General features: G+C 41.1%; 1 protein-coding gene across 1 annotated transcript; it reads right to left on the reverse strand.

Annotated features, from left to right (window-relative positions):
- Positions 1 to 12305: 12305 nt before the first annotated feature.
- LOC147514069 (uncharacterized) lies at positions 12306 to 13233 on the reverse strand. The gene has a single exon (XM_086597474.1). It carries the CDS (start codon positions 13155 to 13157, stop codon positions 12474 to 12476), a length of 684 nt encoding a protein of 227 aa, XP_086453600.1. The 5' UTR covers positions 13158 to 13233; the 3' UTR covers positions 12306 to 12473.
- Between the last annotated feature and the right edge of the window lie 2053 nt (positions 13234 to 15286).

The following is a 15286-nucleotide window of genomic DNA, read 5'->3' on the forward strand; positions in this document are numbered from 1 at the left end:
AGACTGTCTCAGTATCTAGAGTCCTTATGAGGACGCTCTGGTTCTTACACTTCCTTTTGGAGACTGAGATTTGCATCTCATATTGGTTGATCCAGGAAGTTCAGCAGATGTGTTACACTATGACGCATTCAAAAACCTACAGATTCCTAACTCAGAGATGGTCGCCACCAACTCCAACCTATATGGATTCAGCGGAGACAAAGCCCTAATAGTTAGGGAGGTCTAGCTACCCGTAGCTACCGGTCCGGTATCCCTCATCATAAATTTTGTTGTGGTAAAAGCTAACACACCTTATCATATGATCCTGGGCAGGACCTGGCTGTATAGACTCCACGCTGTTCCTATCACCTATCACCAATGTCTAAAATTCCCTCATAATGGGAAAATTGAGACAATCCAAAGAGATCAGGTGGCTACCAAAACTTGCTACGCTCTGACGACAAAGCAGTCCCTACTCCCTTTCGAACCAATGGAGGTGGGGCAACCCGCCAAATAGCAATTATAGATGGATCCCCCTCTCCCGGACCTGGTCCCAAGAGGGGGATCCCCCTCATTGAAGTCGTTAGAAGAAGTGGAAATTATGGGAGGAAGCTCACCCAAAACCACTTTCATTGGCACCTTGTTGAGTTCTGAAGAGCACCAGGCTCTAATACATTTTCTTCGAGAACACAAGGACGTATTTTCTTGGTCATTCAAAGAAATACTAGGAATTTACCCCCATGTGGCATGCCACCAGCTAAATGTCTGTAGTGACACAGTAGTAGTCAAACAGAAACCAAGAAAAATAGGTGCTGACAGATCCAAAGCAGTGAAAGCCGAAGTTGAAAAGTGTAAAGCAATTAATTTTGTTAGGGAGATTTCCCCACCTAGATTTCTAACATTGTCCTAGTATGTAAGAAAAATGGGTCATGGAGAATATGTATCGACTTTACGGATTTGAACCGCGTGTGTCCAAAAGACAGTTACCCTCTGCCACGAATTGACATGTTGGTGGATGCAACGGCTGAACATGAATTGTTATCCTTCACAGATGGTTCATCTGGCTACAACCAGATCCCATTGCATAAGGAAGACCACAAGCATGCTAGTTTCACAACCGAGGATGGCTTGTACTATTATCAGGTCATGTCGTTTGAACTGAGAAATGCGGGTGCCATGTACCAACGTTTGGTAAACAAGATGTTCGAGGGATTGATAGGCGATATTGTGGAAGTGTATGTAGATGATCTCTTGATCAAAATCCTGAGACGTGGAGATCACCTCTCCCACTTAAAACGTGTTTTTGATATTCTGCGAAAGTATCACATGAAACTCAACCCAGCAAAATACGCTTTTGTTGTCTCATCAGGGAAGTTTTTAGGGTATCTGGTAACTAAGCGAGGAATCGAGGCAAACCCAGATCAGATCTGGGGGCTTATAGAAATGCCTTCACCTAAAAACATGAAAAAGGTTCAAAAAGTCACAGGCAGGTTAGCAACTCTGAACAAGTTCATTTCCAAGAGTTCAAATAAATGCATACCTTTGTTCCAATTACTACAAAAAAATACCTCATTTGCATGGACAGAAGACTGCCAAAAAGCATTCGATTAGCTCAAAACGTACCTGGGGTCACCACCGATACTTTCCAAACCAGTTGAGGGAGAAGTTTTAGGCCTTTATCTCTCTTCATCTGACTATGGTATCAGTTCTATACTAATACGTGTGGACAAAAAGAAGGTTGAAAAGCTTGTATATTTCTTGAGTTGAACGCTCCTACCAGCAGAAACAAGGTACCCTAAACTCGAACGAGTCGCTTTAGCCCCGTTTTTGCGGCAGAGAAATTACGACCATATTTCCAATCCCACACAATCAGAGTAATCTCAAAATACCAGTTACGATCAGTTCTGGAACGACCGAACAAATCAGGAAGGTTAGCTGAGTGGTCCATGCAACTATCAGAGTATGATATAACCTACGTCCCACGAATCTCAGAGAAGGGCCAGGCACTAGCAGAATTCTTGGGAGATTTCCCAATGACCTACACTGGGTACGACTCAACAATCCTCAGTTCAGATGATGGTATCCTACCAGAATCCCCAAGTATGCATCCAGAATTTTGGGAGCCACGCTCCGGGTGGCGACTATTTGTGGATGGATCTTTAAATGACAGAGGTGCAGGAGTTGGAGCTGTGTTAGTTACTCATGACAACATGCGACTGGAGAAATCCATTCGGTTAGGTTGGAATGCCTCTAACAATGAAGCAGAGTATGAGGCGACTCTTGCTGGCCTCACAATGGCTCTAGACCTGGGTTTAACACACCTCACAGTTTTTAGTGACTCACAGCTGATTGTGTTTCAAGTTGATGGAGGTTACGAGGCCAGAGATGAACGAATGGCTAAATACCTGGAACTAGTAAGGGGTCTCCAGAGTAAGTTTGAGAATATTCAATTTTATCAGTTGCCTCGATCAGAAAATCGACACGCAGATGCACTGGCATATATTGCCTCAATGTTGGGCAACAACGAGTCTCGCTCCATCCCTATAGAGTTCCAAGACAAACCTAGCATGCATCCATGCACCCACTGTTACAACAGTTTGTGTTATTCCAGTCACCACACCAAGCTAGATGGATCCATACAAGTCTTACCTCAAGGACGAGACACTTCCAGAGGATAGGAACATGGCTAGACACCTGCTTGCAAAGGTACTAAGATTCACCCTCATTAGGGATGATCTTTACAATAAGTCATTCTTGGGACCTCACCTATGATGTCTCTCCCCAGACCTCACTGAACAGGTGATGCGATAGGTTCACAAAGGAATTTGTGGTAACCACACTGGGGGTAGAACACTCGCTCTCAAGATCCTAAGCCAAGGGTACTTTTGCCCCTACATACAAAAGGATACACAAGTTTTTGTCCGTAAATGTGAAAAGTGCCAGCGACATGCTCCATTTATCCATGCTCCCGCGATAGAGCTGCATCCATTGGCCAGCCCTTGGCCATTTACGCAGTGAGGAACTAACATTGTAGGACCCCTTGCCACCCGCCCCTGACAATGTCAAATTCTTATTTGCCGTGACGGATTACTTCACCAAGTGGATAGAGGTAGTTCCCCTTGTCTTCATTCAAGAACTGGACGTCAGAAAGTTCATTTGGAACAACATTGTCTGTTTGTTTGGCATACCCAAGGTCATCATCTCAGATAATGGACAACAGTTCGCTGGCGGATCGGTGGCCGAACTCTGTGAAAAGTTGCTCATCACCCATCTTTTCTCAAGCCCAAGGTATCCACAAGGCAATGGCCAGGCTGAGGCCTCCAATAGGGTTATTTTGGATAACATAAAGTGCAAACTAGATGATGTAAAGGGTTTGTGGGTCGAGGAACTACCTAAAGTCCTATGGGCGTACCGAACTACACCTAGACGATCGATTGGTGAGTCTCTATTTTCACTGATCTACGAAACTGAAGTTGTCATACCTCCCGAACTGGTAGCCCCCACTCAGAAGTCGGATGTTGTGCACACACTAGATAATGAGGAATTGTTATGCAGAGAAATGGATCTCCTAGATGAAAAATGAGAGAGAGCTGCATTGCGCCTAGCTGCTAACTAGCAGATTCTGAAAAGATCATACGACAAGAGAGTCCTAATTCAAGCTTTCAAATCTGGCGACCTGGTTATGCGTGAGATCCCAGAGCATAACGGCAAGCTTGGGCCCAACTGGGAAGGACCCTACATCATCGACAAGGTCGGCCAAATTGGTTTTTACTACTTATGTACTGTTGAAGGGGACGTTCTGGTCAAACCATGGAACGCAGAGCACCTCCGCAACTACTATCAGTAAATTGTTATTTCATGGTTCTTTATGCATTATTTATTCTCTCCAGTTATCAATAAAGTTCATAACCTTGCAATTAAATATCTTCCTTGCGTCAGCTCTTTATTTATTATCCACAATGGACTAAGCCTTTAGGGAATTAGCTTCTCACTATCTGTTCAAGAATGTTGTATGCCAATTTGCTTTGGAACCAGAGATACTGAGTTCAGGGATGCCAAACTGTATGGCAGTTCCTTTCTCGTCCCCATGCAGCATGAACTGTACGCCAATTCTTTAAAACTGAGATTATCCTCGATGGGTTAAGCCTTTAGGGAATCTAACCACACTAACTGTTCAGTAAAATGTATGCCAGCTTGACTTGAAACCAGAGATAGTGTTCTTGAGATCCCAAATTGTATGTCAGTTCCTTGCATTCTCATAACATCACTAATGGGGGGTTGCTGGGAAGATTTGGGTTGGATCCAGATCCTAGCACACAATCATTAGCCTAGAATTATATCGGCATGATTGCGCTAAGGAAGACTCCCCCACTATTATTCTAGCGATAACCTATTTATTTTTTAAATAAATTGGGCCTATCGTTATTAAACACAGTGATGTGCTCAAGGCACCAAGTTACCTTCGCATAGACATATGGCTCCTCTGTGACGCTTCTTTCTCTATTACGATCGAACTTTCATTTATGGTTAAACTTGGATGGCTCCCATGATATCCTGATCAGATTCTGGTTACACATCAATTTAACCTGTTTAGCCTATTAGGGTCACCTATTGTTGTTCCAAATGAACTTTGGGGGCATCAGGGGTGGAATATGCATAGTAGTTAATGTCATAATATGCTAAATAACATTTAATGTTTTAAATGCATGCATAAACTAGAAGAGTTGCAGAGCTCAGTAAGTAAATAGTATGTAAGCAACATAGCTCAATATTACAGACCCATAGAAATATTGTTTCAAAATAAATGGTTTCTAAATAATGAATTGAATAGCTAAGTCTTTACTTAGCCTGTTGAGCAGGGGCAGAATCGAATTTCGGTTCAGCATCAGTACTTGCTACTGCACCAGCATTAAGAGTTCCTGGGCCACTCTCGGGGAACTAAGCGTCTTGATTGAATTGGTGGGGCGGTGAAGGCTGAAACGAGAACATTCACACAAAATGGGCACGACCAAAAAAAGGAAGACATGTCATCATCGGTGTCTTCTTCAGAAGATAAGGAAGCATCAGGCATAAGTTCATTCTAAATCACTAAGATACTGGTATTCAGGTCAGGAAATAAGATGAAAGGGTTGGTCACTCGCCCCTGATCATCCACCTGAGAAACATACCCAGTAACCTCAATAGCCTCCTCAAACTTAACTTGTTTGGCTGCATTGAAGAAGTCTTCAGAAACATCAAGTACTCTTAGAGCAAAACAAATAGCATTTTTAGCTAACCTCTTCTTTACCTCCTGCACCACCTTGGAATATAACTCAGAGGTCTCCACCAAGAGATCACCAGCCTTCTTTTCAGAATGCAAACGCTTCTCTTTGAGAGCCCTCTCATAGCCTGTCATGACTTCATTTGCATGAGTAATGGCTTGGCCAAGGGTTCTCATCTCGGTATTCCTACAGTGAAACTCCCCTGGACTTGGTCATGCTTTGCTTGCAGTATGGTGAATTGGGAACGCAGTTCCAAGAATTTCACTTTACAAGAAGCAACCTCGGCAGCTCCCTTTTGGGCCTTGTCTAGATAGTTTTAGAGATTGGCAATCGTCTCTCTCATGTTCCTAAAACCAGCATCTGATTTCTTCTCTCTGGCCAAAAGTTGGTCTGCATGGGTTTGCAGTTCCTCAGCCCTTTTCTCAGCAGCCTCTCTTGCCCAGTTCAGCTCGCCAGTGGCCATGTCATCGGCAGCTATACTGGCTGAGGTTGCAAAGATTGGTTCTTTCATGGCCAAGAAGTTATTCACTAACTGAAAAAGAATATAGGGTGTGTAAGCAACACAATGAAAAAAACATAACATTGTACAGAGAAGGAAGTTTTACCTTGGCAAGATAAATGGCAGATCTGTGATATGACAGATCCAGACTACCAGCCATACTGGCTTCAGCTCTATCAACAGGAAGTCGCGCAGCTTCCAGAACTCTAAACGCAATGTCTACATCATTAACTGAGTGTTTATTGGTAACGGGAAGCTCATCAGGTCGGCCCCAACGCCTTATCTCCACGATCATCTCCCTTTCAAGAGAGTCTGGGGATTCTGGCGAGAAGGGCATATCATCTGCCCTCCTCCTCCTATCAGCTCGAGGAGGAAGGAGAGCAACAGTTGCGGCGGCCATCTCAATGACGCCTTTTCCTCTTCGGTCAACAGGGAGGGAAGGATTAATAGTCAATGGTACATGGCCACCAGGCTGTTCAGAACCTAAGAGAGGGTCTGGAACTGGAAGTGGTGCGGTAACTTCCTCATAAAACTTACCAGAACTTGGAACATTCACAGGAGCTTTGAAAAGAGTTTCTTCATCCATAGATAAAAGACGAAATTTGGTTCTCTTACTTGAGGGTGCAGCACCAAGAGTAAGAGAAGAATCAGTTCTCTTGGACTTTGAGCGGTTGGACGCGCATACTTCCCTCTTAAAATTGCTAGCTTCCAAAAATTCGTGCGGCAGTTCAGGGCCCCTCCCACTAGTGATTATACAATCATCACTGACATCAGCCTCCTAAATTGTACCCGATGTGGCAGCATCACTGGAAGTCACAATAGAACTCTTCTCTTTAAGATTCCCCTTTCTTCTATTGTTAAGAGAAGATTCATCCTGACTGACTTGGAGGAGGAAGAAGACCAGCATCTTGATCTACAGGAGGAGGGAGTACTGTGGGCCTAGTGTTCACAGTGTTAACCCCAAACAAAGAAAATTCGGGGGCAAGTGCCAGCAGTTCTTCAGCAGACATGTTAAAATACTCAAGGAAGCTGATGGGATCAGGAACTACCACCCAGGGCATCCTCTGATCTTTGGAGATCTTGTTGATGAAATCCACAGTAGCCGCATCAGTTGCGGTAAGTTGGTTCCATGGGGAAGAGTCATCTAAAGGATAATAACAAGAGAAATCAGTTGAAAGCACTTATGGAGGATTTGTAAATTCATGAGAAAGTATGCTTACTGGTCGGTGCATGAGTATGTTTTCTGGGAATAGGAATCCCCACTAGTTCACCATGAGCATCTTAAGGACGAAGGTCCCACTCATCGCCCAACACCCGGATGTGGTGATCAACCCAACCCTCATCACTATGCTTTCCCTCAAAGAAGACGATCGGAGCATTCTTGTCCCTAGTCATGAGATAGTAGTAAGACTGGTCCCAAATGCGACGGACCTCATAAAAATACCCAAACACCCATCTGTTCAAGACAAATCCATGTCTCTTTGCCGGCCAGTATGGCAGAGTACATGAACTTTCTGTAGAACATGGGCGCCGCTTGACCAAGGCAAGATTGAAGTGGATCAGACACTCCCTCAACAATGGGTGGAGAGGAAGAGTGAGACCAACCCTGAGTTGACCAATTGTGACAAGCGCAACCTCCTTGTAGGCCAACTCGTCAGATAATCTCCCCCACTCAAGCCCAATGTTGGCAGGGATGCAAAATTTCTCTCTAATCAGTTCCAGGGAGAAGAGATCCCCGAAGTTGATAAGTGACCAATTTGGGTTCGTCATAGTCAGAAAGAGTAGAAAGCTTGAATTTTTAGTTAAACCCTAGCGGGAGAGCAAAAAGTTTGTATACAGAGAAAGATAGCAGAAAAGATAAGGAAGATTCTCTCTCCAAGCCCCTTATATACAGATGGGATGGACGGTTACGATTAACCTAAGCCTTGCACCTTTTCGGGATGGAACTACCATCATTACCTTTTTCGGGAAACGGCGTGTCTGCTTGAGCCGTCTTTTCATAGGCTTAATTAGGTGAGTCCGTAAGCAATTCCAACAACTGTTTATGAAAAAGATTCTCGAGCCCAAAAAAAGTGTTGCTTCAAGCCCCCACATGCTAGATGGCATGAGAGGGGGCATCTGTAAGGGGGATTTCCCGTCATTGATTAGATAACACGTGTATGGGAAATGACCTAGGACTATGGATATCTGGAATAAGACGAGAACCATCGGATTAGTTATGGAAATAAGTCATCTCGTGTTTATCACGAGTGTGTCGTAAGCATGTGCTAGTCACGTGACGATTCACCTCTGAATATACCAGTTCTCCAAGTCGTTAAGAACTGATAGAGGCAGTTCCTGAATAGAAGGAAACTGGAGAGGGCGATCTTTGATGATAAAGAAGGAATAAGAATAACATATCTTTAAAAGTTACCTTTTAGATCTAATCTTCTCATATGCGATGGGATATTATGACCAACAAGAAAACCTACCTCTAATAAGATATGGTTCAGATTCAAACTTCCATAAGAAGAGGATTCCTAATAGGAAGGCAGAGTCCAAAGATGGAAGAGAACTCACAAACGGTGAGGTTAACCCTAACCCTAGGACTCCCAAGGCTCTTCCTATATAAACCATAGGAATTTGCTCTTAGGAACTACGCAAAATAGGGTTTGATTCTTCTGAATAAACAAGGAGATACGTAGGCAGCCGCCCCGGCGATTCAACCCTGAATACTAAATCATCTCATCCATTCTCGATCAAGAAAAAGGTTCTGAATCACAAATCACAGAAGAGGATCATGGGATACTCAGAAAACCCCCTACAGTGGGGAATTCCCCATCTCGCTATCAGTTGATAAATAGCCCGGGCAACACTTGAACACACATCTGAACAAAATAAACGTTCTCATCTATTTCTAAAGTCACAATTTGAAAATTTTAAACTTAGACGACACTTGAAGTGACGTCAGAGTTTAAAATCAAACGTTTTTACACTTCTCCGTTGAATTTTGAATTCTCGAAGGATGTTGTGACTTTCTCTGTTATTGGTCCAAGAAGCGTTCACCTTGTGGGTTATTATCTTGATAAAGCTGCCAATTTGATGAAGATGATGATGAAAGGTATATGTTGCGAGTAGTATGAAATTGTAGTGTGTGATTGTAATTATTTTTGGCTTCTTGTATTATATTATATATATGTAGGAGAGTCTTATTTTTGTTTTGTTTTCACTGTAGTGATTCATATGGATCGGAGAAGGTGTTAGTGAGAGTGAGAGTGAGAGTGAAGAATCCACTAATTACGACATGGATGATGCGAATGATGATGACTTCATTGATGATGTTGATGATGATTTTGAGATGCTTCCATTTACAAGGCCTAAAAGTGGAGGTATTGTTGTGAACATTCTTTGATGTCTCTTTCATTTCTTTCATATATTTTTCTGATCAAGAGTATCTCGTTCATTAATATGGATTGTTAACTTGAATATGCAAGCCTCAATAAGAATCATACGTTATCAATTTCTTGAGGGCGTGTTAACTAGGAAATTATTAATTCACCATGTTCCACCAAAACCTAGGTTATATGGACACGCCATATTTTGAGAAAAATTCGTGTCGGATACGTATCCACGTGTGGCTGTGTCTGACACATATTGTATGTAATTTATCTCGAATTTTGATATTTTGCCGCGCCCGACAATTCTTATATGTGTCCGATACGGAGTGTCAATGAAACCTAGTCCAAAACGAAAAAAAGAAAAAATTGATTGGTATTTGTAAGTTCGATGACTTCTTGTTTGTTTATTTCGGCTTTAAGTTTTCATAACACCTAATTATAACATAAACTTTCAAATGTATCACTCTTATTTTAGTATAACATTGATAGTATTTTCATTAGTAAAGCTAGTGTGCGCAGGAGAGAGAGTGTGGTAGAGAATCTAGGCCACTCATCAGGCAGGAGTGAGAGTGTATTGCACCAAAAAGTACTGTAATCAATGTCTCTCATGTCTGTGTATAGGTGCACCCTAGGCATACTAGACGTCCTCTATTTTCATATGGAGGAATCAATTTTCTAATCAAGAATAGTATTGATGAAAAGCTCTCTCATTTTTCTTCTACTAGTTGGTTATAATATTAGGGGTTGCCCGTGCCTACAGCCCAACGATGAACAATCAACCCAACTAATTTTTCTCCATAGGCCTAAACCTAATTTGTAAGTCTGGTCTAGTGTCACCCAGCAACCTTTAGCTAACCATTACACTACTTGAGCTCACTTGAAAGTGTCATGTCATAATTTGTGAAATGCAATGTTAGCTGTCGGATGGGGCCCTGCAAACCCTATTCCAACCCTTTTTATTAGATAGATATATTCTAAAAACCGTGTTAATCCTGGTTTTCAGAATCGGATTGGGACAGGCCAGTCCCGGTTCAAAACCACTGGTTCAACTAAATATTATTGTATTAAAGTATCGGTTATTTGTTAAGAAAAGTATTAAATATCTTACTACTTTAAAGAGAATGGTTCGGTGAATAGTAGCTTTTCCCGATACTGTCCCTATAAAGTTTCGATAATTACGGTTGTGTGTTAGAGGTTAGGTTCGTAATAACATGTTTGAGTGAAGGGTAAAATGGGCAGTTGACCAGTCAATTTCAGACGAGTCTTCTCAATTTTAGCACATTGCCATCCGTTTTGCAAAAAATTACAATGTTTTGTCACTGCCCAAAACAACTGACCTATCATTAGTTTTGCAAATATTTGCAAAATTACCACTGCCCGAGTTTTATACTTTTGTGCTGCCCGGACCAAAAAGCTGACTGAAAATTGTATTTTGCTGCTCGAAAAAAAGAAAAGAAATAAAGAAAATCTGACCGCACACGTGGTGAATGCCACGTGCTAGTTTACTAGTTATTGTAAAGGGAGGCGTTCAAGGGACATATAAAATTGACATACAAAGTCACTTAAGTTGTCAGCCTTTTGATCACTTTAGATCTAACGGCCGGGAAAGAATTGAACAAGTTGTTTTTAGATTGTTCTTTTTGTTTTAAAATCAGTTCAACAAATGAATTGAACCCGGTTTTAGGTTTCACTATTCTCATCTCAAAACAGAATACGAGAGAGTTGATTTGTTTTTGCTGGAAACTAAGTTTTGATTTGTTTTGAGTTGATATTGTGTTACAATATCATGTTGGATTAAAACAATAAAGTTTTGAATGCTTTTTCTATGATGTCTTGTACAATTTTTGCTTGTCCATACAAAGAAGTGAAACAAAATTCCTGAAATTAGATAGCAACTACAATTATAACAAGAAAGCAGTTAACCTGAATTGTATAGGTTTTCCACTGTCTAGTATGAGAATACAAAAGCATACAATTGATAGTAGACTTGCACGCCGTATATTATAACAAGAAAGCAGTTAGCCTGAATTGTATAGATTTTCTACTGTCTAGTATGAGAATACAAAAGCATACAATTGATAGTAGACTTGAACGCAGTATATATAATGGATTCAGGATAGGACCAGAAATACGACGACAAGGAAAACCCGAGGAATAGCAGGTCCCCTAATAACCCGTATTTATTTTTTTTTTTTTTTTTTTGGCAAGCCTGTTTTAAATGAGATCAGTAACTCTTTTAGAGAGTTAAGGTAGACCAACACCAGTTACATTGAAGGACCCTAGCCAGAAGGCTCATCAACTCCGAAGGGTCTCACCGATGCGCCATTTTGAGTAGACCCAACCGCCTCCACCTTGTCTATGAAGACTTGCTTTTGCTCCTTGGTCCACCCATCGTAGCAGCACTTTGCCTCTAGCCCGAAGGCTCGCTTGGCCCATCACATAATTACATAAGAAATAAATCTCAACCAACACTTGGTGAGATTCGCTTGGCCCAAAGGCCCATCACATAATTACACAAGAAATAAATCCCAACCAACACTTTGTGAGATTCGAACTTGCAACCTCTCCTAATACACAACCAATTGAGCTAGAAGCTCTTGTGTAGTAGACTTGGTATTTACTCACAAATAAATTTGAAACCACACACCTGCTTAGAGTTCTTTGCATATAAATGGTGTTTGCATACCCAATTGTGTGCTGCACACCTGTTTAGAGTCTAATGCATTTAAGAAAAAAAATCTGATAGTAACTTAAAAAGTGCCATATCAAATAAACTAGTGAACTGCATCTTCAGTACACAAGAAGGCCAGTTAAGATTCACATACACAAAAATGTACGCCCCTACATATTTAATCCACCCAAAAGAATGTGATTCCTACATATTTAATCCAATAAAAATAATGGGATTCCTACACATTTAGTCCACCAAAGAGAATGTGAATATAATCCTATATATTTAGGGAATCCACCAAAAAAAATGCAGCGCTTTTCCTCGGTAGCCATCCTTCAAACCCTCAAAAGTGGTTCTTTATGATTTTCAACCTCTGAATTTGAACATGTATGCTCCAAGGGAGTCTGTGGATTGGTAAGTGTACAATTTTGAAAGATATCAGCCTGGTCTTTATATAAGAACTGATTGGAACATGCTTTAATGTCATTCACTGGCGTCGTTCACTGTGTGAGCATATATTTAGGTAATTGTGCACATAATTTTTTTTTTATTCAATCCTTTCTCAATGTTACAAAGGAGAACTTATTGAGAAGAAAAGCAGGATGATCAATGCCAAAACTTGAAATCAGAAATTCTACTAATACTACGATATTGTAGAGGCTTAATACAACTAAAAGTACGATTGCTTAGGCACATTTGAAACCAGATGGGACATCCTTTCCACAGGCGGTGAGAATCAAGCTGAGGGATATTGGGACATTAAGGTTGGTACCCAATATGTTGGCTTTGATAGCAGTGCACAAACAGAGAGCCGCGTCAAGGTCAGCAAACCCGTGGATGAGAGTGCAGCAAGGGCTCTTAGCAGGAGTACCTATTACAACACTAACCAATCCACCAAGCAAGTTGGCACAAACACCTAGCTTTAGAGTATCTCTTGGGCACCTACCCATGGTAGGTGTGGGAGTAGGAGGTGTTGGCTTTGGCACTGGTGGGCTAGGTGTGGGAGTAGGAGGTGTTGGCTTTGGCACTGGTGGGCTAGGTGTGGGAGTAGGAGGTGTTGGCTTTGGCACTGGTGTTGGTGGAGTTGGAGTAGTTGGAGGCGTTGGTGGAGTTGGAGGTGTTGGTGGAGTTGGAGGCGTTGGGGGAGTAGGAGGCGTTGGTGGAGTTGGAGCCGGCAATGTTGGCTTAGGCGTTGGTGGCGTAAACGTGGGCTTAGGTGCTGGGATAGGCTTTGACTCGGGAGGACTTGGAGTTGGCTTTGGCTTTGGGTTAGGATGACAGTAAGAGCAGCTTGTTGCAGTGACAAGGGAAAAGAAGAGGAGGTTGAGTGCAAGGAAAAGAGCTACTGATGCATGGCTCTTGGAACCCATTTCTTATTAACTGTTTGTAGTACTCTTTTAGTGGTACTAGTGATTAGAGGAGGGTGTGTGGGTGATGAAATGTATTAGTGAATGGTGAGTATTTATAGGGATGCAATTAGGATCGGAGTGTGATTTCACTGAATTTGATGAAAGATTTAATTAATGTAAATAGAATCGTTTTGCTAGTGTGAATTGCCCATGGATTGAGCTGGGAAGTAGGTGATACATTTGGATGTATACGGGGATCATCGACAAGCTAGCTGCAAATTTTCTCGTCTCAGGATTTAGATATGTGAGACTATTATGGTTTAATAAATTTTTAGTTAAATTCTTGGTCATCTTAATGATAGTTCCAAAATTTGTTGTCTCATCGAATCACTTGTTAGACTTTAATTTGCATATCAAGTACACTTGGACGCGTCAAGTTCATGAATATATCAGTCAAGTTCATGAATATCTCTGCTTATTGACAGCCCAGAAACTCAAAATGGTACCGACATGCATGATTACAAAGGCGTTGGTGAACTGATATTTTCCAAGTCCGCACATCCCCATCACGGTTTTCGGAAGAATGAAGGCAAGATTATTGGGTCTAGTGGGCCTCTTGTTTGTTTTATAAATGCATGGCCCGAGGCCCAATAGACAAAAATATGGCCCAAAACTCCTTTAAAAAACGTTTAGAACGACATTTTTTTTCCACGCCAAACTTAAAATGCTGGTCTCAGAACTGGAAACGCTGTTCAATAAACAGGTTCTAACAATGCAAGGATTTTAGTGTTTTCCCTCTTCCTTCTAGTTGTACTGTAGATGGAGTCTGTAGTCCGTACCCTATTGATTGATTCTACGAGGGTGATTCCACCTGATATCAATTTATCTCCATGTGCCAATAATCTTTGGTTCTCGAAATAAATATACAGTTTATTCACGTGCTGCCATCCCAATTCACAATTCCTCTGGTCCCAGTTCCCAAAAACATAAAAAGAGTGTTTTGCCCTATGAAAAATATTTTGTCGGGAGGAGGAGCTCAGATGTGAATTTTCTTTAGCAATTAGATTAGTTGTTTTTTGAGGTATTAGGAAAAAAAAATTTGTTGGGCAAAAAGGAGCTTAGATGTGAAATGTCTTCATGAAATCAGACTTCGGTGGACAAACCCGGTTCTACCTATTTCAACTTCATCACAGCTCCAACTCGAACCAATAGGGTCTGTAAATCTACACCTCCACAGGCTCCTGTAGGCACCACTAGGATTTTATACTCTTATTTCTGAAATAATTAACTTAACAAAACAAGGCTGTTTTCTGACTCGCGGCTGGGATTCGATTTCAAGGGGTATAAATCGAAATTCGGAACGAGTTACACAATGACAGCGTGAGGTGGATTAGAAATTAATTAGAGTATTAATTATGAAATTAAACAAAAAAACTCTTTTCGGTTTTCCAAACTTCCTTCGCCCTTTCAATTCTCCACTTTAAGTCTCCTCCTAAAAAAAAATCAGCCATCGTTCTCTCTCTCTCTCCAAATTGAGTTCTCTCATTAGAACAAATTCCATCTATTCATAGGAAGAATTTGTTCAATTTTTTTTATTATTGATAGGCTTTATTCGAGTTTTTGTAATGATATATGATAACTGTAATTCATGATTTATCAATTTTCAAACCACTCCCCTCTATTTTCATTTTCTTCCTCTCTTCACTCACACAAGCCTAGAAAAATTCCACTTCTGCTCCATTCCACTTCTAATCTTTATCACGCCAACTGCCAATTCCCATTCTCCTCTAAAAAATCTAGGTGTTAGTAATCTTTCTCCCTCCATCTAGGCTATCACAAAAAATTCTTTCGGCACTCTTTTTCTCTTTTTGAATTTCATGAAAGTTCTCTTTCTTCTCTCTCTCTCTCTCTCTCTCTCTTGGAATTGAAGAATGTTTTCTTTAATATTTCCGTGTTAATTTATTTATTTATTTGAGAATGTTCTCATTATATGGTTTCTCTAATTCTTCATTTTTATTAATTATGTTTTGCAGGATTATTTTCGTGCACGGAGATTAGTCTTTCAAAGATATCAACTGTAAATAAGTCAGATCTATTTTGTATTTTATACTGACTTAAATTTGCTATTTTTATTTGAGTTGATTTGTTTC

This window comes from Coptis chinensis, chromosome 3 (genome assembly GCF_015680905.1).
Source record: "Coptis chinensis isolate HL-2020 chromosome 3, ASM1568090v1, whole genome shotgun sequence".
NCBI classification, from domain to species: Eukaryota; Viridiplantae; Streptophyta; class Magnoliopsida; order Ranunculales; family Ranunculaceae; genus Coptis; species Coptis chinensis.

Bases quoted from the DNA above. Each gene is read 5' to 3' on its own strand.
- LOC147514069 (XM_086597474.1), bottom strand. From the start codon at position 13,157: ATGGGTTCCAAGAGCCATGCATCAGTAGCTCTTTTCCTTGCACTCAAC.